The sequence below is a fragment of the Ursus maritimus genome, unplaced genomic scaffold, assembly GCF_017311325.1.
Source record: "Ursus maritimus isolate PB19 unplaced genomic scaffold, ASM1731132v1 scaffold_3, whole genome shotgun sequence".
Taxonomy (NCBI): Eukaryota; Metazoa; Chordata; class Mammalia; order Carnivora; family Ursidae; genus Ursus; species Ursus maritimus.
In genome coordinates, this window is record NW_024425563.1 from 51,091,736 (window position 1) to 51,115,610 (window position 23,875).

Sequence of the window (23,875 nt, forward strand, 5' to 3'; positions counted from 1 at the left end):
AGTGGAACTACTAGGTTGTAAGGGATGTGCATCTTCAACATTACTAGACATTGCCAAATTACTCTCTCAAGTGCTTGCACCAATCCACACTCGTATCAACAGCTCAGAGTCTCCACAATATTGCATCTTCTTCAACACCTGTTTTCATCAGACTTTAATTTTTGCCAATTTGATGGGCATGAAGAACTGAAAGAACAGGGCTGGAAGGGAGTAAGGAGAGGCACCTACCTTCACTCCAGCTGGAAGGTCTTAGGCTTTTTCCTACACTCTTCCTTGGCTGAGGGCAAGAGAAACAGAAATGGAAGCTTATGAGGGAGGAAGGGGTAAGACATCTGTACCTTCTGAGTATTTCATTTATCTTGAATTTTAGAGGAATTAATTTAACTGAAATAACTAATCCTGCTAAAATAAGGCCTTTGCCATCCAAAAATGTTAAACTCCATCCTACAAATTACATACCTATTAGAAAAATGAGAGATAAATGTATTGCAAAGGTAATGCATGTATATTGTAGAAAAAAGCAAGAAGAAGAAAACCCGTAATCTAATATCTAGTATAGCATGGTAGTTAAAGGCATGCACTTTTAAGTCCTGTGTTTGAATAACAATTTAACCATTTGTTAGTTGGGTGACCTTGGATAGGTCATTTTCTCACTTAGAAAATGAGGATCATAATAATACCACCTAGAGCATAGGGTTGTGAGGATTAATTTAGCTAATAGATATAAAGCACTTAAAACATCATCTGAAACATTGCAAAAGTTCATAAAAACTAGAGCTATTGGAAGTGACATTAGCAAGATGATAGAATAGGAAGCCCTCCACCCTCATTCTCCCGTGGAGACACAGATTTAACAGCAATGCATGGACCAATTGTCCAAAAAAATATAGAACCCAGGCAAGAGGTTCCTGCACTCTAGGTGAGTGCAAAGCCAACCACATTAAAGCCTGGTAGGAAAGTTCATGACATTTTCTCTTGCCAGGGCCCCTCCCTCTGAACCAGTGCAGTGCTACTGGGAGGAAACACCTAACTCCCATCTTCTCTCCGGGGAGGAAAGGAGCAAAGTGTAGGCCCAACATTCTTTTTAGGTGGACTGTTGAAGGGACTGGTTTATATCTTGTCTGACAACCAGGAGCCAGGTTGGGAGCTTGGCCTCAGAGAACAAGTGATCAACATGAACCAGAGTCTGCAGTACCACAGATAGACGTTAAGTGGCACTCCAGTGCCGTGGCATACTAAAGCACCAGTGAGGCCACAGTAGCACAGGCAGATATTGATGGCGAGTATTGAGTAGAAACAGGCAAACCTCTTCAATTAGGTTACACACAAGCCCCAAAAGGACACACCCCCAGAAAAGGCTTGAGAAGTTTCCAGATTATCTAGCGGCGCTGACTTGAGAATGTCATTCCTGTACAAGACCAGACTGTGATGTTGGGGAGGGATGGCTGATTTTTCAAATGCCAAAATCCCAACAGTAGATAACAAGACATACAAAGAACAAGGAAATGTGGTCCATTTGAAGGAAAAATTAAATTTCCTGAAATTGACCCTGAATAAATGGAGACTTATGAGTTACCAAAGAATTTGAAATTGCCATCATAAATGCTCAATGAATTAAAAGAGAGCATAGATAGACAACCAAACAAAATCAGGAAAATAACGCATGAACAAAATGAGAATATCAATGATGAGATAAAACTATGAAGAAGAACCAAATAGAAATTCTGAAAATGAAAAGAATAATAACTGCACTGAAAAATTATTCAACATAGGTAGAAGGTAGAAGAATGGATCAGTGAAAGACAGGACTTTCAAAATTACTTAGGCAGAGGAGCAAACAGAAAAAAGACTGAAGAAAGATGAAGAGAGCCTAAGTGACTTGTGGGACACCATAAAGCAGAAGAATACATACATTACGGAAGTCACAGAAGAAGAAAGAGAGAAAGGAGTACACAGCATAAATGAAGAATAATTATGGCCTCAAATTCCCTAAATTTGAGACTAGAAATGGACACACAAATTCATGAAATTCAAAAAAACTCTAACTAAGATAAATCTAAAGAGAATTACACCAAGGCATATCATAATCAAACTGTCAAAAGTCACAAAGAGAATCTTGAAAGCAGAAAGAAAAAAGTGACTTGTTATGTATAAGGGAGCTCCTATTACATTATCAAAAGATTTATCAGCAGAAACACTGTGGGCTAGAAGGGAGTAGAATGATATATTTAAAATGCTGAAAGAAACAAGTGCCAACCAGGAATACCATATTCAGGAAAACTATCCTTCAAAAACAAAGGAGAAATTTAGATTTTTCCAGATAAACAAATGCTGAGAGTTTCTCATCACTAGACCTGCCCTATAAGAAATGCTGATAGGTTCTTTCCCTTGGAGCAGGTGGCAGAGGTGGTAGTTTGTGCAGCCATGGCCAATATTAAGTCCCAAGACCTTCAAGGTAAGGAGAAGGAAATGTTGAAAGAGCTGGACAACTGGAAGGTGAAGTTATCCCAGCCGCATGTCTCCAATGTGACAGGCAGAGTGGCATCCAAGCTGTCCAAGATCCAAGTTGTTCACAAATCCATCACCTGTGCTCTCACCACATTAACCAGTCTCAGAAAGAGAATCTTGGAAGATTCTACAAGGGCAAGTAGTACAAGCCCCTGGAATTGTGGCCCAAGAAAATGTGTGCCACGTGCTGCTGGTTCAACAAACATGAGGAGAACCAGAAGACTGAGAAGCAGCAGTGAAAGAAACTGCTGTGTCCATTGTGGGTGTATGTGGTCAATGCCTGAGCACTGCATGTCCATAAACTGGCTGGGAATAAAAAGAAATGCTGAAGGGAATTTTTCAAGTTGAAGTGAGAGGATGATAAATAGCAACCCAAACCATAAAAAATATAAAACTCCTGTGGAAAAGGTAAATATATAAATGTAGAATTATGTAGTATTATAATGTAGGTGCATATATCACTTTCTACTAGAGAATTTTAAAAACAAAGCATAAAAAGTAATTATATATAAATATATGCTAATGGATGTCATATAAAAAGAGGTAATTTACACCTCAATAACAAAGTGGGGGATACAGAGTTTATGTAAAGGGGCAGAGTTTTTATATGCAATTGAAGTTAAGCTGTTAACAGTTTAAAATATATTATTACACCTTTAAGATGTTTTATGTAATTGCAATGATAACCACAAAGAAACTATGGAATATATGCAAAGGGAAAATGAGAAAGGAATAAAAACGTCACTACAAAAAAATTAAAAAATTAATGAAACATAAGGTAGTAGGAAGAAAAGAGGGACAAAAGAACCCTAAGGTATACAGGAAACAATGAGCAAAGTGGCCATAGTAAGTCCTTACCTGTCAGCAATTACTTTATAGGCAAATGGATTCTAAATACACAACTGAAAGATGCAGATGAGTTGAATGGATAAAAAACAAGATCCAACTAATATACTGTCTATAAGATTCATTTTAGATCTAAAGACACACATAGGCTAAAAGTGAAAGCATGGAAAAAGATATTTTATGCAAACAGGAACCTGAAGAGAGGAGGGGAGGCCATATTTAGACAAAATAGTCTTTAAGACAAAAACTGTCACATGAGACAAAGAAGGACATTATATAATAACAGGGTCAATTATAATATACATGCATCTAATATTAGGGCTCCCAAATATATGAAGCAAACATGGACAGAACTGAAGGGAGAAATACACAGCAAGACAATAATTGTAGACTTCAATACTCCACATTTGTTTATGGCTAGAGTAACCAGAAGGAAGAAAATAGAGGAATTGAACAACACTATAGACCAATTAAATCCAACAGATGTATATAGAACACTTAAACCAACAGTAGAATACATATTCTTCTGAAGTGCACATGGACATCCTCTAAGGTAGACCACAGGTTAGGCCACAAAATAAGTCTTAACGAATTTAAGAAGACTGAAATTATACCAAGTATCTTCTCTGACCACAGTGGAATAAAACTAGAAATCAATAAAAGAAAGAAAATCCACAAATACATAGAAACTAACCAAAATGCTCTTAACCAATGGGTTAAAGAAGAAATCACAAAAGAACTTAGAAAATATCTAGAGACAAATGAAAACAAACCTAATATACCAAAGCTTATGGGATGCAGCAGAAGCAATACCAAGAGGGAATTTTATAGTGGTAAGTGCTTACATTAAAAAAAGATCTCAAATCCATAATCTAACTTTACACTTTGAGGGGACAAAAAAGAACAAACTAAACCCAAATTTTGAAGGAAAGAAATAATGAAGATTAGAGCAGAGGTAAATGAAATAGAGGATAGAAAAACAATTAAAAAATTAAACAAAATCAGGAGTTGGTGTGTTATGGACTGAAAGTTTGTGTCTCCCTTCAAATTCATATATTAAAGCCCTAATCAGTAATGTGATAGTATTTGGAGGTGGGGTCTTTAAGGGATAATTAGGTTTAGATGAAGTCGTGAGGGTTGGAGCCTCATGTTGGGATTAATGCCCATATACAAGAGGGAGAGAAAGAGAGAGAGAGAGATCTCTGTCTTCATGTACCAAGAAAAGGCCATGTGAGCATACAGGGAGAAGGCAGCTTTCTGCAAGCCAGGAAGAGGGTTCTCACTAGCATATGACCATGCTGGCACCCTGATCTCAGACTTTCAGCCTCCAGAACTGTGAGAAATAAATATCTGTTTTTTAAGCCACCCAGTGTATGATATCTTATGGTAGCCTCAGCAGACTTAGATACTGTCTTTCAAAAAGATTGACAAAATTGATAATGCCCTAATTAGACTAAGAAAAAGAGGCAGAAGACTCAAATAACTAAAACTATAATTGAAACAGTGCATATTACAACTAATATCACAGAAATTAAAAGGATTATAAGAGACTACTATGAAAAATTCTATAACAACAAATTGGATAACCTAGAAGAACTGGATAAATTCCCAGAAATATACAACCTACCAAGACTGAATCATAAAGAAATAAAAAATCTGAACAGACCTATAACTGGTAAGGAGATTGAAGCAGTAATCAAACACTTCCCAATCAGGACCAGATGACTCACTGAAGGATTCTACCAAACATTTCAAGAATTAACACCAATCCTCCTCACAATCTTCCAAAGAATTGAAGAGGGAACACTTCCAAACTCATTCCATGAAGCCAGCATTATTCTGATACCAAAACTACATAAGACACAAGAAATAAAACTGTAGAAAAATATTCCTAATGAGTAACAATGTAAAAATCCTCAACCAAATACTAGTAAACTGAATTAAAGGCACACTAAAAGGATTATACAACATGATCAAATGGGATTTACACCTAGAATGCAAGGATGGTTCAACAATAAAAAATCAATCAATATAACACACCATATTAGCAAATGTAGGACAAAATCCACATGATTATCTCAGTTGATGCAGAAAAAACCCTTAACAAAATATAACACTTCTTCATGATAAAAGCATTCAACAAACCAGGAATAGAAGGAAACTGCCTTAACATTAAATACATATATATATGAAAACCCCATAGCTAACATTATACTCAACCACGAAAGACTGAAAGTTTTTCCTCCAAGATCAGAGACAAGGTGAAGATGCCTCTTTTCATCAATACTATTCAAGAGAGTACTAGAATTCCTAGCCAGAGTAATTAGACAAGAAAAAGAAATGGAAAAGCACCTAAATTGGAAAGGAAAAAAGTAAAATTATCTGTTCACAGATATGATTTTATATGTACAAAACCTTAAAGACTCAACACACACACACAAACTGTTACAATTAATAATTTTAACAAAGTAGCAGGATACAAAGTCAACACACAAAAATCAGTTACATTTATATACACTACCAATAATTAATCCAAAAAGGAAATTAAGAAAATAATCCCATTACTATGGCATCAAAATGGGTAAAATATTTAGGAATAAACATAACCAAGGAGGTGAAAGACTTGTACACTGAAAACTATAAAGCATTGCTAAAAGAAAAGAAAGAGGATACAAAGGAATGGAGACATCCTGTGCTTATGGATTGGGAGACTTAATATTGTTAAAATATGTATACTATCCAAAATGATGTAAAGATTCAGTGCAATCCATATTAAATTCCAATGGCAATTTTTTTTTTGCAGTAGAAAAAAATCCTAAAATTTATATGGAATCTTAAAATATCCCAAATATCCAAAACAATCTTGAAAAAGAAGAACAAAATTGGCAGCCTCACAATTCCTGATTTCAAAACATAATACAATGAAACACTAATTAAGACAGTGTGGTACTGGTATAAAGGCAGATGTATAGACCAACAAAACAGAATAGAACCCAGAAACAAACCCTTAGTTATATACCCTAATAATTTTTGACAAAGGTGCCAAGACTAGAAAATGGGGAAAGGACAGTTTCTTCAACAAATAGTACTGGGATACCTAGATATCCACATGCAAAAAAAATGAAGCTGGACTCCTACCTTACGCCATATACATAAATTAAAATGGATTAAAGACCTAAACGTAAGACCTAAAGCTATACAATTCCTAGAAGAAAACAGGAAAAAAGCAAGACACTGGAGTTGGCAATGATTTCTTGAATATAATACCAAAAGTACAGTCAACAGAAACAAAAATAGACAAAAGGAACTACATCAAACCTAAAAACTTCTATATGTCAAAGGAAACAGAGTAAAGAGGCAGTCTATGAAATAAAATATTTGCAAATCATATATCTGATAAAGGGTTAATATCCAAACTATACAGAGAATTTCTATAATTCAACAAGAAAACAAATAACTGGATTAAAAAATAGGCAAAGAAGGTGCCTGGGTGACTTACTCTGTTAAGCAGTCAACTCTTGGTTTTGGCTCAGATCATGATCTCAGGGTCCTGGGATACAGCCCTGCTCTGATAGAGCGTGTCAGGCTCCGTGCTCAGCAAGGAGTCTGCCTGTGGATTCTCTCTCTTCTTCTGCCTTTTTTTTTTTAAGATATTTATTTATTTATTTATTTATTTATTTATTTATTTATTTGAGAGAGACTAAGTGAGAGAGAAAGCGAGAGCGAGCGCACAAGCTGGGGGAGAGGCAGAGGAAGAGGGACAAGCAGAGCCCCCGCTGAGCAGGGAGCCCAATGTGGGGCTTGATCCCAGGGCCTAGGATCATGACCTGAGCCAAAGGCAGATGCTTAACCGACTGAACCACCCAGATGCCCCTAAATAAATCATTTAAAAAAATTAAAAATAGGTGAAAGGCTTTAATAGACTGTTCTCCAAGGAAAATATACAAATGGCCAATAAGCAATTGAAAAGATGCTTAACATCACTAATTGTAAGAGAAATGCAAATCACATCAACAAGATATCACCTCACACCTATTAGGATGGCTACTATCAAGACAAGAAAATAAGTGTTGGGGAGGACATGGAGAAATCAGAACCCTGTTGATAGGAATGTAGAATGGTGCAGCTGCTATGAAAAGTGGCATATAGGTTCAACACACTAAACATGAGTTGCCGTTGACTCAGCAATCCCACTTCTAGGTACATATCCAAAAGAATTCAAAGCAGGATCTCAGTGAGATATTTGCACACCCATTTTCACTGTAGCATTATTTACAGTAGCCAAGAGGTGTAAGCAACCCAAATTCCATCAACAGATGAATGGATAAAGAAAATGTGGTTCATACAAACAATGGAATAGTTTCAGTGTTCTGTAGTTCTAGAGACCTGTAACACAACAACGTGAATATTGTACACGCTACTTAACACTACTAAACTATACACTTAAAAATAATTATGATGGTAAACTTAATGCTATGCGGGGGCTTTTTTACAGTAAAAAATGTGAGCTATTATTAACTTTTAGGCTTTCCTTTCCCCATGAATATACACTTCCCCCCAAAATTGGACCACATTGTGCTTGGGATTTTATAATAGGCTTTTGCCCATTGACTACAGAATAAAAGCCTTTCCAAGTTATTCCCTATTCTTTTAGGTCATTTAGAAAGGTTGTTTAGTATTCCAATATATGAATCTATCATAATTAACAGATTTCCTGTTGCTGGACAGTAGATTAAATTATTTTATCCTTAGGAGTAATACTGTGTACATGTTATGCCTTTTAAATAGCATTAATATCAGCTGTTTTCTCTCTCCTCTTCTAATCAGCTCTCAGCTGTTACAACCAAGCTAGCTTAATCAGTTTACTTGTAATAAAACCTTGTTTGCAATTCTGTCATTTGCTCCCATTCTAGGTAAACAGCTGTTGCAGCAGCTGTTAAGGGAGGCGGTTTTTGCTTATTTGGGGGTATGCTTTCCAGTTAGACCAGCTCTCCCAGAATTGGTTCTTGCCTCACTGAATAAATCCAGATGGTGGCACATACTCTTGTGGTTGCTTTTTCCCCTTCCACTCCCTCTCAGGGTCTTAAAACCCAGTCTACCTGGCCACCACCTCATTGGTAGCTGTTTCTGATTTTCTGAAGCCCTGCAGCCCCTTAGCTAGGTCTAGGAGTTCAGACCTTCTTGGCCTCCTGATACAGTATGCATGCATACTGCTGGTTTCTACTTTGTGAACTCCTTCGCTTTAGTTTCTCATACTTTTGGGTAACCCATAGCGCTTATTTGTGCTTTTTGACAACTGCACTATTTGACCACCTTGGATCTAAGTTCACCACGTTGTGTGTGTGTGCATGTGCGCACACGCACAAGCACATAAAATAGACTTCAACAATTACAACAAAACTCACAAATCGCATATTACTAAGTAGCCTAAATGCAGCTAGATAGGCTCCTGTTTCCCAAACTTGCTTATAGAATCTCATAAAACACTTGGTAAAAAAGACGTCCCCAGGCCTAGCCTAGTGGCTATATTATTCTGGATAGGTAATTTAACAAATACCTTGGGTGCCTGGGTGGCTCAGCTGTTAAGCATCTGCCTTCGGCTCAGGTCATGATCCCAAAGTCCTGGGATCGAGTCCTGCATCGGGCTCCCTGCTCAGCGGGAAGCCTGCTTCTTTCTCTCCCACTCCCCCTGCTTGTGTTCCCTCTCACTGTCTGTCAAATAAATAAAATCTTAAAAAAAACCCACCAAAACCCCCACAAATACCTCATGTAATGCTTATAATCAGGCAAATTTAGAAACACTACATCCTTATTTTGCATCCTTAGAGCCTCCAGGCCACTGGTAAGTTTGACTGGGACTCACAGGAGACTGGTAAGCCTGGTAGCATAGGGTTTATTCCATCACATAGGAAAATCCTAGGAGTGAACTATAAGTTGGAATAAACATTGGAAACTCTTTAGAGCTTGAGACCAAAGCAGGAACTTAGAATCTTTTTACTCTTTCTATACCAAGGACGGTTGCAAAAATACACCCCTTGGCTACAGATTCTATCCCAAATTTTCGGTTTCCAGAAGTGTTAGCTGGGAGTCATACAGTTCTTTGAAAGAAGTAACATAGAATCTGGATCCTCTGATGACTGAATTCTCTGCATAAACACTAAAATCATTTGGGGTGCATATCTTTTAGTAGGAAAGATTCTATTTTCACATTAAAAAATCAGCTCAATCCCAGATCTGTGTCAGGTAACTGTTCTGTAGTGGAAGCTATGTCATTATGTAGGCTTGAGAGAGGAGAACAGACCTCTGACACATAAGCCTCAACTCATGACAAGTCTTTGGCTTCTTGGATCAACTGTATGTATACATACAAGATATTAATCTTTCAATCTGAGGGAACAGGGAGATCAAAACATGTCTGAGACGACATGATACTCTATATGGAAAACCCAAAAGAAGCCACTCCCAAACTATTAGAAGTTATAGAGCAATTCAGTAACGTGGCGGGATACAAAATCAATGCTCAGAAATCAGTTGCATTTCTGTACACGAATAACGAGAACGAAGAAAGAGAAATCAGGGAATCCATCCCATTTACCATAGCACCAAAAACCATACGTTACCTTGGAATTAACTTAACCAGAGACGTAAAGGACCTTTATTCTAGAAACTATAAATCACTCTTAAAAGACATTGAGGAAGACATAAAAAGATGGAAAGATATTCCATGCTCGCTCATTGGAAGAATTAACATAGTTAAAATGTCCATGCTACCCAGAGCAATCTACACTTTCAATGCTATCCCGATCAAAATACCGAGAACGTTTTTCAAAGAACTGGAACAAATAGTCCTTAAATTTGTATGGAACCAGAAAAGACCCCGAATCTCCAAGGAACTGTTGAAAAGGAAAAACAAAGCTGGGGGCATCACAATGCCGGATTTCGAGCTGTACTACAAAGCTGTGATCACAAAGACAGCATGGTACTGGCACAAAAACAGACACATAGACCAATGGAACAGAATAGAGAGCCCAGAAATGGACCCTCAGCTCTTTGGGCAACTAATATTTGATAAAGCAGGAAAAAACATCCGGTGGGAAAAAGACAGTCTCTTCAATAAATGGTGCTGGGAAAATTGGACAGCTACATGCAAAAGAATGAAACTTGACCACTCTCTCACACCATACACAAAGATAAACTCCAAATGGATGAAAGACCTCGATGTGAGACAGGAATCCATCAAAATTCTAGAGGAGAACATAGGCAGCAACCTCTACGACATCGGCCAAAGCAACCTTTTTCATGACACATCCCCAAAGGCAAGAGAAACAAAAGATAAAATGAATTTATGGGACTTCATCAAGATTAAAAGTTTCTGCACATCCAAGGAAACAGTCAGAAAAACTAAGAGGCAGCCCACGGAATGGGAGAAGATATTTGCAAATGACACTACAGATAAAGGACTGGTATCCAAGATCTACAAAGAACTTCTCAAACTCAATACACGAGAAACAAATAAACAAATCAAAAAATGGGCAGAAGATATGAACAGACACTTTTCCAATGAAGACATACAAATGGCTAACAGACACATGAAAAAATGTTCAAAATCATTAGCCATCAAGGAAATTCAAATCAAAACCACACTGAGATACCACCTTACGCCAGTTAGAATGGCAAAAATAGACAAGGCAAGAAACAACAATTGTTGGAGAGGATGTGGAGAAAGGGGATCCCTCCTACATTGTTGGTGGGAATGCAAGTTGGTACAGCCACTCTGGAAAACAGTGTGGAGGTCCCTTAAAAAGTTAAAAATTGAGCTACCCTATGATCCAGCCATTGCACTACTGGGTGTTTACCCCAAAGATACAGACGTAGTGAAGAGAAGGGCCATATGCACCCCAATGTTCATAGCAGCAATGTCCACAATAGCTAAATCGTGGAAGGAGCCGAGATGCCCTGCAACAGATGACTGGATTAAGAAGTTGTGGTCCATATATACAATGGAATATTACTCAGCTATCAGAAAGAACGAATTCTCAACATTTGCTACAACATGGACGGCACTGGAGGAGATAATGCTAAGTGAAATAAGTCAAGCAGAGAAAGACAACTATCATATGATTTCTCTCATCTATGGAACATAAGAACTAGGATGATCAGTAGGGGAAGAAAGGGATAAAGAAAGGGGGGGTAATCAGAAGGGGGAATGAAACATGAGAGACTATGGACTATGAGAAACAAACTGAGGGCTACTGAGGGGAGGGGGGTGGGGGAATGGGATAGACCGGTGATGGGTAGTAAGGAGGGCACATATTGCATGGTGCACTGGGTGTTATACACAACTAATGAATCATCGAGCCTTACATCGGAAACCGGGGATGTACTGTATGGTGACTAACATAATATAATAAAAAATCATTAAAAAAAAAAAAAAACAAGTGTATTCCTGGATAATATCATTCTAATTTTGTATTTGTCTGAGAATTCTAACAGAAGCTCACCAGAGCTGGTGCGTCCTGATCCCACTACATATTGTTCACATGAGACCACAATTTCCATCGCTCCTACAATCTGCCAACTTGATGGGATATGAGGAATAAATAGAATTATACAAAGTTAGGCCCCGATAAAAATCGGTCTAAAATTGTTGAAGAAAACTCAAATGGTGGTCCATGAGAGAGTCAAAATTGAAGGAGGAACAAAATTATGAGGAGAAATGCCTTGTAGGTCTGAAAAATAAAAAGAAGTTTAACAACTGTCATTTCTCTGGGAGAATTTTCTTTAACATGAAGGATAGTCATGCTACTGATGTTTATTTGGTAAGTAAGCTAAATATTTAAGCATTTTTCCCCCTAATGGCTTTAGAAATGATCTCCTTCCTAAAAAAAATGTTTAAAGGTAAACCTTTAAAGGGTAAGACAGTAAAGTGATATAGAATGAGAAAAGCACTTTATTCAGTGCACACTGACAGCTTTTTTTCAATTCCATTCATAATTAAAGTTAAGAAAAAACCCAAACTCTTGCTGAGTATTTTTATGCCTTACTTAGAAGAAAGTATTGAATTTCAAGACCCCTAAAGTTATTAATGAAAGCTTATATTCCATGAGAGAGTCAAAATTGAAGGGGGAACAAAATTATGAGGAAAAATGCCTTGTAGGTCTGAAAAATAAAAAGAAGTTTAACAACTGTCATTTCTCTGGGAGAATTTTCTTTAACATGAAGGATAGTCATGCTACTGATGTTTATTTGGTAAGTAAGCTAAATATTTAAGCATTTTCCCCCCTAATGGCTTTAGAAATGATCTCCTTCCTAAAAAAAATGTTTAAAGGTAAACCTTTAAAGGGTAAGACAGTAAAGTGATATAGAATGAGAAAAGCACTTTATTCAGTGCACACTGACAGCTTTTTTTCAATTCCATTCATAATTAAAGTTAAGAAAAAACCCAAACTCTTGCTGAGTATTTTTATGCCTTACTTAGAAGAAAGTATTGAATTTCAAGACCCCTAAAGTTATTAATGAAAGCTTATATTCCTTATAAGTATATATGTACATATATACATATATACATATATATTTGAACCACTCAAAGCAATTTTATACAAACCACTCAAAACAATTTTAAGGGATGTTCTTTTCTGTATTTAAAATTGTCCTTTCAAATATTTAGAAGTTCCGTAGGTGGTGGCTTTAAAGGAATTTTCCCCAGAGTAAATTTCTTGGATTGAAATTGCTCCAGTTCTTCTCCTGTTAGTTGATCCTTGGGTGTGAATAAATCATTATCTGTTGTAGTGCTACCATTTGAGACTGGGAGAGAGGTGGATATGCTACTATTTCCAAAGGTGTTGCCAGATGACTTGGAAAAAGCAGTGTGAGAATGTGAGCCTAGACTACCAAAACCAGCCACAGAACTGCCACTTCCAAACGCCGGGGCCCCTGGAGCTCCAAAAGAGCCTGCTGCCATGGAAGCTGGAAATCCTGAAAATCCAGGTGATCCAAAACCAGAAGCTGCAGGAGTTTTGAAAGAAAATGAAGCAGCAGATGTGACTGCAGGTTTCCCAAATGCAAACGTTGGAGCAGAAGTAGTGATGGCAGAACTGGCAGAGGATGCAGCTCCGAATGCTGGAGGATTCCCGAACACAGAAGGACTTCCAGAAGGGGCAGAGGCAAATCCAGAGCTTGGTTTAAAACTAAAATTCTGAGCATTAGCACTGCTTCTGTTATTCACTGGAAAACCTACAAAAAAACAGAAAAAGGAAAAAAATAACCTATTATAGTCAGAAAATGTAGCCATATTAACCACCCCTCCTTTTTTTCCTTATTTCTGCCATGTTTGGATGTTAAGAAGCTTATTGGATGGAAGGAAAAGTGAAAGTAAGAAGCTAGAACAAACCCACTAAACCCTGTTGTCCTATCTTTCTGCTGTACTGATCTCACTTGATTGTCCTCACTCATGGAGACAGCTTTGAGAAACCTCTGGGATTAGGAGGTGGACTTTCACCTTCTGCCTCAACCCCAAATAAATCAGCTACATCCATTAGCAAAGAAGTAACTCTTTCCTTAGCTATATTCTTTTAAGCAAATGTAGAGTGGTCACTTCATCTCAGTTTCCTCCTGTATAAATGGAATGATTCTCAAGTCCCTTCCATCTCTCAACTAAGATGAATCTGATGAAATCCTACTTTAATAATTGACATCTCTAGTTTTTGGGTAAAATTTTTCCTGAGTTGCCATTTTTATTTTTATACTTTTTATGACAGTTCAAACATCTCAGTCCTAATTTGCCTTTTTGTCTCTGTGAACCACTGTTTACCTCTGTATCCTAATTTAAAACAATTTTTCTTTTAAAGTAAAAAAAAAAAAGGTGATATAGTAGTGTCACTTGAGACAATACTATACTGTTATACACAGTGAAAAGAAGGTCCTCAACGTGCTGCTACCATAGCTACTATGTATTCCTATAAAACTTTTGAAAACCATTCCTAAAATATACTTTGAAAGCTGGAGCCATAGGGTCTTTCAAAAAACGTGCCCAGTCTGACCCCTACTTCACTAAAGATTGATGAGACAAATTCTTTGAAGCTCCATTATAGAAGGTAGTAGAATCTGCAAGAATGATTTAAAAATCACTTAAAGAGATGGAGGAAGGTGGTGGAGGAGTAGGAGACCTTAGTTTTGTCCGGTCCCTGGAATTCAGCTAGATAGCTAGCTAAAAAATCATTCTCAACACTGGTGAACTCAAGTGGAGAACAAAGAAAAAAATTGCTGCAATTCTACAAATAGAAAAGTGACCACTTTCTGCAAGGTAGGAGATGCGGAGAGCTGAATCTAAGGTGATGTATCAGAAGATAAACTGCAGGGGGAGGGAGCCTCTGCAAGCCAGCTACCCGAAAGTGATAGAGCAGGGGAGTGCAAAATGAGAACTTTTAGAAGTCTGCTCAGGTGAGGCACATCCTTGCCTGAAAGGAGCTCAAGTGGTGAAGTGGGGCAGAATCCTAGGTGGGACAGTGTGATCTCAGGATCCCAGGGGACACAGGAAGACCTGAGTGCAGCAGAGTTCCCAAGCATCAGAGTGGGGAAGCCAGCTGCAAACTTCAAGCTCGGGAGTGGGCTTTCTGCTAGGTGTTGCCATAAACCGCGAACTGTGGTACAGTCGGGCGACCGTTCTCTGAGCAGGGGCTCAGGAAGCAGCAGAACTGTGGCGAGACCCCCCGCTTCTTCCCCCAGGAAGGAGTGGTGCACGTGTGAGCCCCAGGAGTCTGCAGGGTTTGGAGACTTGAAACAGAGTTGCATGCCTGAGATACAAACACTCAGTCACAGGCTGGGGGAGCACAGAGTGCTAGCAGAGACCAGGGAGACAGCTTTTCGCTGAGGGTGCACTGAAGAGTTGGGGGTGTGAGCTTTCAGCTCTGGGGCTGGAGATCAGGAGGCCACCATTTTCATTCTCATCCTCTAACACAGCATGGAAAGCCTTCGGGGAACAAAAGCCACATAGAGCAATCTGGAGGACTTACATTTAGCCTGGCCCCCTGGCAAGGGCAGAACAATTCTGTCCGGAACAAAGACATCTGAGAATCGGTGCAACAGGCCCCTCCCCCAGAAGATCACGAAGAACATCCAACTAAGACCAAGTTTACCCATCACAGAGAACTGCAAAATTTCAGTGCTAGGGGAAAATAGTATATAGAATTTGTGGTATTTTCTCATGATTCTTCAGTTTTTCAATTTTTTAAAATATTTTATTTATTTATTTAACAGAAAGAGAAAGAGAGAGAGAGAGAGCATGTGTACAAGCAGGGGGAGGGGCAGGCAGAGGGAGAGGGAGAAGCAGACTTCCCGCTGAGCAGGGAGCCTGATGTGGGGGCTCGATCCGAGGACCCTGGGATCATGACCTGAGCTGAAGGCAGATGCTTAACTGACTGAGCCACCCAGGTGCCCTACAGTCTTTAAATTTTTTTTTTTCCTTTTTCCTTTTCAACCAACTTCTTATTTTATCAACACTTTTAAGTCTTTTTTAATTTTTATTTTTACATTACATTCTATCCTTTCATTATATTTAATCTGATTTTTGTACATACATAAGTTTTTCCTTCTTTACAATTTTGGGATCTAGTTTTCTAACAAACAGACCAAAATACCCAGGATCTCTTCTATTGCTCTGTTCTGTTCAGCTGTGTGATTATATTCTCTCTCCCTCTCTTTTTTAAATTTTCTGTTCAGTTTTGGGTCTCTTCTGATTTGTTTACTGTATATTTTTCTGGCATCATTTTTGCTATTTTAGTATTTTGTTCTCTCATTCATCTATTCTCCTATGGACAGAATGACAAGACAGAAAAACTCACCTCAAAAAAGAGAACAAGAGGCAGTACTGACTGCCAGGGACCTAATGTATGGATGTAAGTAAGATGTTGGAACTAGAGTTCAGAATAATGATTATAAAGATACTAGCTGGGCTTGAAAAAAGCATAAAAGACACTAGAGAATCCCTTTCTGGAGAAATAAAAGAACCAAAATCTAATCAAGTCGAAATCAAAAAGGCTATTAATAAGATGCAATAAAAAATGGAGGATCTAACAGGATTAATGAGGCAGAAGAGAGAATTAGGGATATAGAAGACAAAATGATGGAGAATTGGGGCGCCTGGGTTGCACAGCAGTTAAGCGTCTGCCTTCGGCTCAGGGCGTGATCCCGGCGTTATGGGATCGAGCCCCACATCAGGCTCCTCCGCTATGAGCCTGCTTCTTCCTCTCCCACTCCCCCTGCTTGTGTTCCCTCTCTCGCTGGCTGTCTCTATCTCTGTCGAATAAATAAATAAAATCTTAAAAAAAATGATGGAGAATAAAGAAGCTAAGAAAAAGAGAGATAAATAGCTACTGGATCACGAAGGGAGAATTCAAGAGATAAATGATACCATAAAGCAAAACAGTATTAGAATAACTGGGATCCCAGAAGAAGAGGAAGGGCAGGGGGGAAAAAGGCATATTTGAGCAAATAATAGCTGAGAACTTCCCTAATGTGGGGAACGGAACAGGCATTCAGGTCCAGGAGACACAGAAAACCCCCTCAATATCAATAAAAATAGGTCAACACTTGGACATATAATAGTGAAGCTTGCAAATTTCAGAGACAAAGAGAAAATCCTGAAAGCAACTCAGGACAAGAGGTCCTTAACCTACGAGGGTAGAAACACTTGACTGGCAGCAGACCTATGCACAGAGACCCAGCAGGCTTAGACTGGCATGATATATTCAGGGTGCTAAATAAGAAAAATATGCAGCCAAGAATACTTTATCCAGTAAGGCTGTCATTCAGCATAGACGGAGAGATAAAGAGCTTCTAGGACAAACAGAAACTAAAAGAATTTGTGATCACTAAACCAGCCTTGCAAGAAATATTAAAGGGGATCTTTAAGTGAAGAGAGAGCCCAAAAGTAACAAAGACCAGAAAGGAATAGAGACAATATACAGAAACAGTGACTTTATAGGTAATACAATGGCACTAAATTCATATCTTTCAACAGTTATTCTGAATATAAACGGGCTAAATGCCACAATCGAAGGACACAGGGTATCAGATTGGTTAAAAAAGCAAGACCCATCCATATGCTGTCCACAAGAGATTCATTTTAGACCCAAAGACACCTCCAGACTGAAAGTGAGGGGGTGGAGAACCATTTATTATGCTAATGAACATCAAAAGAAAGCTGGGGTGGCAATCCTTGTATCAGACAAATTAGATTTTAAACCAAAGACTGAAATAAGAGATAAGGAAGGACACTGTATCATAATTAAAGGGTCTATCCAACAAGAAGATCTAACAATTGTAACTATTTATGCCCCTAACATGGGAGCAGCTGTTTATATATAAAACAATAACAAAATCAAAGAAACACATCAATAATAATACAATAATAGTAGGGGACTTTAACACCCCACTCACTGCAATGGACAGATCATCTAAACAGAAGACCAACAAGAAAACAAGGGCTTTGAATGACACACTGGACCAGATGGATTTCACAGATATATACAGAGCATCCCATCCTAAAGCAACAGAAAACACATTCTTCTCAAGTGCACACGGAACACTCTCCAGAATAGATCATATACTGGGTCACAAATTAGGTCTCAATGGTACCAAAAGATTGGAATCATTCCCTGCATATTTTTAGACCACAATGCTGTGAAACTTGAACTCAACCGCAAGAGGAAAGTTGGAAATAACTCAAGTACATGGAGGCTAAAGGGCATCCCACTAAAGAATGAATGGGTCAACTAGGAAACTAAAGAAGAATTTAAAAAATTCATTGAAAAAAATGAAAATAAAAATACAACTGTTCAAAACCTTTGGGATGCAGCAAAGGTGGTCCTAAGAGGAAAGTATATAGCAATACAGGCCTTTCTCAAGAAATAAGAAAGGTCTCAAATACACAGCTTAACCTTAAACTTAAAAGAACTGGAGATAGAACAGCAAATAAAGCCTAAACCCAGGAGGAGAAGAGAATTAATAAAGATTAGAGCAGAAATCAATGAAATAGAAACCAAAAGAATAGCAGAACAGATCAATGAAACTGAGCTGGTTCTTTGAAAGAATTAATAAGATCGATAAACCCCTGGCCAGACTTATCAAAAAAGAGAAAGGAGCCAAATAAATAAAATCATGAATGAAAGATGAGAGATCACAACCAACACCGAAGAACTACAACTATAAGAACATATTATGAGCAACTATACGCCAACAAATTAGGCAATCTGGAAGAAATGGATGTATTCCTAGAGACACATTAACTACCAAAACTGAAACAGGAAGAAATAGAAAATCTGAACAGACCCATAACCAGCAAAGAAACTGAAGCAGTCACCAGAAATCTCCCAATCTCCCAACAAACAAGAGTCTAGGGCCAGATGTCTTCCCAGGGGAATTCTACCAAACATTTAAATAAGAACTAATAATGTCTATTCTTCTGAAGCTGTTTCAAAAAATAGAAATGGAAGGAAAACTTCCAAACTTGTTCTATGAGGCCAGCATTACCCTGACCCCACCAAAAAGGAAATTACAGACCAATAACCCTGATGAACATGGATGAAAAAATTCTTACCAAGACACTACCCAATAGGATCCAACAGTACATTAAAAGGACTATTCATCATGACTGTGTGGGATTTATTCTGGGCTGCCAGGGTGGTTCAACATCCATAAATCAGGCAATGTGACACACTATATTAATAAAAGAAAGGACAAGAACCATATGATCTTCTCAATAGATGCAGAAAAGGCATTTGACAAAGTACAGCATCCTTTCTTGATTAAAACTCTTCACAGCATAGGGATAGAGGGAACATACCTCAATATCATAAAAGCCATCTGGTGAAAAGCACACCACGAATATCATTCTCAATGGGAAAAACTGAGAGCTTTTCCCCTAAGGTCAGGAACATGACAGGGATGTTCACTATCACCACTACTGTTGAACATAGTACTAGGAGTCCTAGTCCCAGCAATCACACAACAACAACAACAACAACAACAACAACAACAACAACAACAACAAATAAAAGGCATCTGAATTGGCAAAGTCAAACTCTCACTCTTTGCAGATGACATGATACTCTATGTGGAAAAACCAAAAGACTCCACCCCAAAATTGCTAGAATTCATACAGGAATTCAGCAGGATATAAAATCAATGCACGGAAATCAGTTGTATTTTCTATACACCAACGAGACAGAAGAAAAGAGAAATTAAGAAGTCAATCCCATTTACAATTGCACCAAAAACCATGAGATACCTAGGAATAAATCTAACCAAAGAAGCAAAGGATCTGTACTCAGAAAACTACGGAATACTCATGAAAGAAAGAGGAAGACACAAAGAAATGGAAAAAGTTCCATGCTCATGGACTAGAAGAACAAATATTTTAAAATGTCTATGCTACCTAGTGCAATCTATATATTTAATACAATCCCTATCCAAATATCATCAACTTTTCTTACAGAATTGGAACAAATAACCCTAAAATTTGTATGGAGCCAGAAAAGACCCTGAACAACCAAAGGAATGTTGAAAAAAAAAAAAAGCTGGTGGCATCACAATTCCGGACTTCAAGCCGTATTACAAAGCTGTAATCATAAAGATAGTATGGTACTGGCACAAAAACAGACAAACAAATCGATGGAACAGAATAGAAAACCCAGAAATCAACCCTCAACTCTATGGTCAACTAATTTTCGACAAAGCAGGAAAGAACATCCAATGGAAAAAAGTCTCTTCAACAAATGGTCTTGGAAAATTGGACAGCCGTATGCAGAAGAATGAAACTGGATCATTTCCTCACACCATATACAAAAACAGACTCAAAATGGATGAAAGACCTAAATGTGAGACAGGAATCCATCAAAATTTTAGAGGAGAACACAAGCAACAACCTCTGTGACCTCAGCTGCAGAAACTTCTTGCTAGACACATCTCCAAAGGCAAGGGAATCAAAGGCAAAAATGAACTACTGGGACTCCATCAAGATAAAAAGCTTTTGCACAGCAAAGGAAACAGTCGACAAAACCAAAAGACAACTGACAGAATGGGAGAAGAATCTGCAAATATCTTATCAGAAAAAGGGCTAGTATTCAAAATCTATAAAGAACTTATCAAATTCAACACCCAAAGAACAAATAATCCAATTAAGAAATGGGCAGAAGACATGAACAGACATTTCTCCAAAGAAGATCCAAGTGGCCAACAGACATATGAAAAAATGCTCCACATCACTTGGCATTAGGTAAATAAAACCAAAACCTTGAGATACCACCTCACACCAGTCAGAATGGCTAAAATTAACAACTCAGGAAACAACAGATGTTGGCAAGGTTGTGGAGAAAGAAGAACCCTCTTACACTGTTGGTGGGAATGTAAGTTGGTGCAGCCACTCTGGAAAACAGTATGGAGGTTCCTCAAAAGTTAAAAATAGAGCTATCCTATGACCCAGCAACTGCACTACTGGGTATTTATTCAAAGGATACAAACACAGGGATTTGAAGGGGCACATGCACCCCAATGTTTATAGCAGCATTGTCCACAACAGCCAAACTATGAAAGAGCCCAGATGTCCATCGACAGATGAATGGATAAAGAAGATGTGGTATACATATACAATGGAATATTACTCAGCCATCAAAAAATATGAAATCTTGCCATTTGTAATGACATGGATGGAACTAGAGGGTATTATGCTAAGCGAAATAAGTCAATAAAAAAAAGAAGTCAATCAGAGAAAGACAATTATATGATTTCACTCATATGTGGAATTTAAGAAACAAAACAGGAGCATAGGGAAAGGGAAGGAAAATAAAACAACGAAATCAGAGAGAGACAAACCATAAGAGACTCTTAATCATAGGAAACAAACTGAGGGTTGCTGGAGGGGAGGGGGTTGGGGTAACTGGGTGATGGACATTAAGAAGGGCACGTGATGTAATGAGCATTGAGTGTTATATAAGACTGATGAATCATTGAACTCTACCTCTGAAACTAATAATACACTAAATGTTAATTAAATGAATCTAAACTTGAAAAAATAAAAATGTAAAAAAATAAAATAAAATGCCACTTAACACACCTTCAGACTTTATGATCTAAAACCTCTAAAATCCTATGTTTCTAAAATTAATGAAGTCTTGCATTACTTTAGCATTTACCTGGTGATCCAAATGTTACTGCTTGTGTACTGCCAAATCCAAATGCAGGTGCTGCTTGATTTACTCCATCCTTTATATCTGAAAGCTTTAAAAAAAAAGTAGGCAAATAATAAAGTAATTGATGAATAATTCTCAATTACCTTTTCTACACACTTTACAGCCAAATTCAACTTTAAAAATGTACACTTAAAAATATGTTTAACATAGAAAAATGCCCACAATATGAACATGCACAGAAAAAGATGGACTAATCTCAATGAGGTAAGAGCAACTGGCTAATGAATTATGGGTGATTTTAATTTTATTTATGCTTCTAAAATATTTTCTAAATTTCTTCAATGAATATATATTAAAATGAAAAATTTCTTCAATGAATATAATGTAAAATTAACAATACATTTCAGTGTCTATAACTTGATTATCAAGAAACCTAGATTTCACGTAGAGGGCCTTTAGAGGCTACCCAATCTACTTATTCTAATACTTGAACTGAAGTTGTTTCACAATTACATTAAAACCTTACTATTAAAATCTAGTAAACATTTCCTACTCCTGGAGAATACTTTCTGTTCTTGCTATTTTCTACTCTAGAAATGTCTTTCATCTCTGCATAACGAAATCTTTTTTTTTTTAAAGATTTTATTTATTTGCTTTTTTTTTTTTTTTAAAGATTTTATTTATTTATTCGACAGAGATAGAGACAGCCAGCGAGAGAGGGAACACAAGCAGGGGGAATGGGAGAGGAAGAAGCAGGCTCATAGTGAAAGAGCCTGATGTGGGGCTCGATCCCAGAACTCCGGGATCACGCCCTGAGCTGAAGGCAGACGCTTAACCGCTGTGCCACCCAGGCGTCCCTAAAGATTTTATTTATTTACTTGATAGAGAGAGAGAGACAGCCAGCGAGACAGGGAACACAAGCAGGGGGAGTGGGAGAGGAAGAAGCAGGCTCCTAGCGGAGGAGCCTGATGTGGGGCTCGATCCCATAACGCCAGGATCACGCCCTGAGCTGAAGGCGGACGCTTAACCGCTGTGCCACCCAGGCGCCCCTGCATAATGAAATCTTAATCTCTCTTTCTTTCTTGCTTGCTTTCTTTCTTTTCTTTTCTTTTTTTTGTTAAGATTTTATTTATTTATTTATTTATTTATTTGAGAGAGAAAGCATGAGCGGGGAGGGGGGGTGAGGGGCAGAGGGAGAGGGAGATGCAGACTCCCTGCTGAGCAGAGCCCGATGAGGGGCTTGATCCCAGGACCCTGAGATCATGACCTGAGCCAGACAGACACCCAAATAACTAAGCCACCTAGGTGCCCCTTTGATCTCCCTTTCGAGGAACTTTTCTCACTCTTTACCTCCAATAATCTTTTCCTAATCAATGCAAACAGATATCATTTCTCTCATTTGGAAGCCTCAATAGCATTTTATAAAAATCAACTTCATTGAGGTATAGTTTATATGCAATAAAATCAAGATTTAAAACATCTCCATCACCTCTAAAAGATCCCTTGTGTTCCTTTTCAGTCAAGCCTCTCCCAAACCCTGGATACAGGGAACGACTCCTCTCCTATCACTATAGATGAGGCTTGTTTTCTTTTTTCTAAAGATTTTTAAAAATTTATTTATTTGAGAGAGAGAGAGTGAGCAGGAGGAAGAAGGAGAGAAAATCTGAAGCAGACCCTGCACTGAGCGCAAAGCCCCATGCAGGGCTTGATCTCACCACCCTGAGATAATGACCTGAGCTGAAATCAGGAGTCAGATGCTTAAATGACTGAGCCACCCAGGCACGCTGATGAAGTTTGTTTTATTTAGTTTTTCATATAAATGAAATCACATAGTATGCACTTTTTTTTTTTTTTTTTTTTTGGTCTGGCTTCTCTCCCTCAGTGTAATATTCATTAACAGGTAAATAGATAAACATATTAAATACATACCACCCTAGATTAAAAGAACAAAGAATGAACTACTTGGCATAAAGAATGAATTACTGGGTGGCTCAGTCATTAAGCGTCTGCCTTCAGCTCAGGGCATGATCCCAGGGGCCTGGGATCGAGCCCCGCATTGGGCTCCCTGCTGCACTGGGAGCCTGCTTCTTCCTCTCCCACTCCCCCTGCTTGTGTTCCCTCTCTCACTGGCTGTCTCTCTGTCAAATAAATAAATAAAATCTTTAAAAAAAAAAAAAAAAGAATGAACTACTGATACATGCTAAGCCCCTTGTGGGTGGACTGTCCAAGACCCTCACCTATGCAGGGGCCCCTAGAAGGCTGGAAAAGTGCAAGGAACTTCTAACCCCAAGGGAAGTTCTGTAGTTCTTTGCACTCAGTTATCGCTTCTGCATTAG

The 23,875-nt window shown here is 38.1% G+C and overlaps 1 protein-coding gene and 1 pseudogene across 4 annotated transcripts in view; one reads left to right on the top strand and one right to left on the bottom strand.

The window, feature by feature from the left end:
- Nucleotides 1–23,875, bottom strand: part of NUP42 (nucleoporin 42) — a 49,644-nt gene that overhangs the window by 13,428 nt on the left and 12,341 nt on the right. For 3 of the 4 annotated variants that reach the window (XM_040644194.1, XM_040644192.1, XM_040644193.1), the window contains 2 exons: nucleotides 21,543–21,627; nucleotides 12,287–13,587 (listed from right to left, as the gene is read on the bottom strand). In XM_040644194.1, the coding sequence (XP_040500128.1) occupies nucleotides 13,010–13,587; nucleotides 21,543–21,627 (663 nt within the window). In that variant the 3' untranslated portion in view covers nucleotides 12,287–13,009. Of the gene's footprint in view, nucleotides 1–228; nucleotides 278–11,855; nucleotides 13,588–21,542; nucleotides 21,628–23,875 lie in introns of those variants that run through there. The other variant, XM_008686384.2, reaches the window with a different exon arrangement.
- On the top strand, nucleotides 2,425–2,792 carry LOC103659045 (annotated as a pseudogene).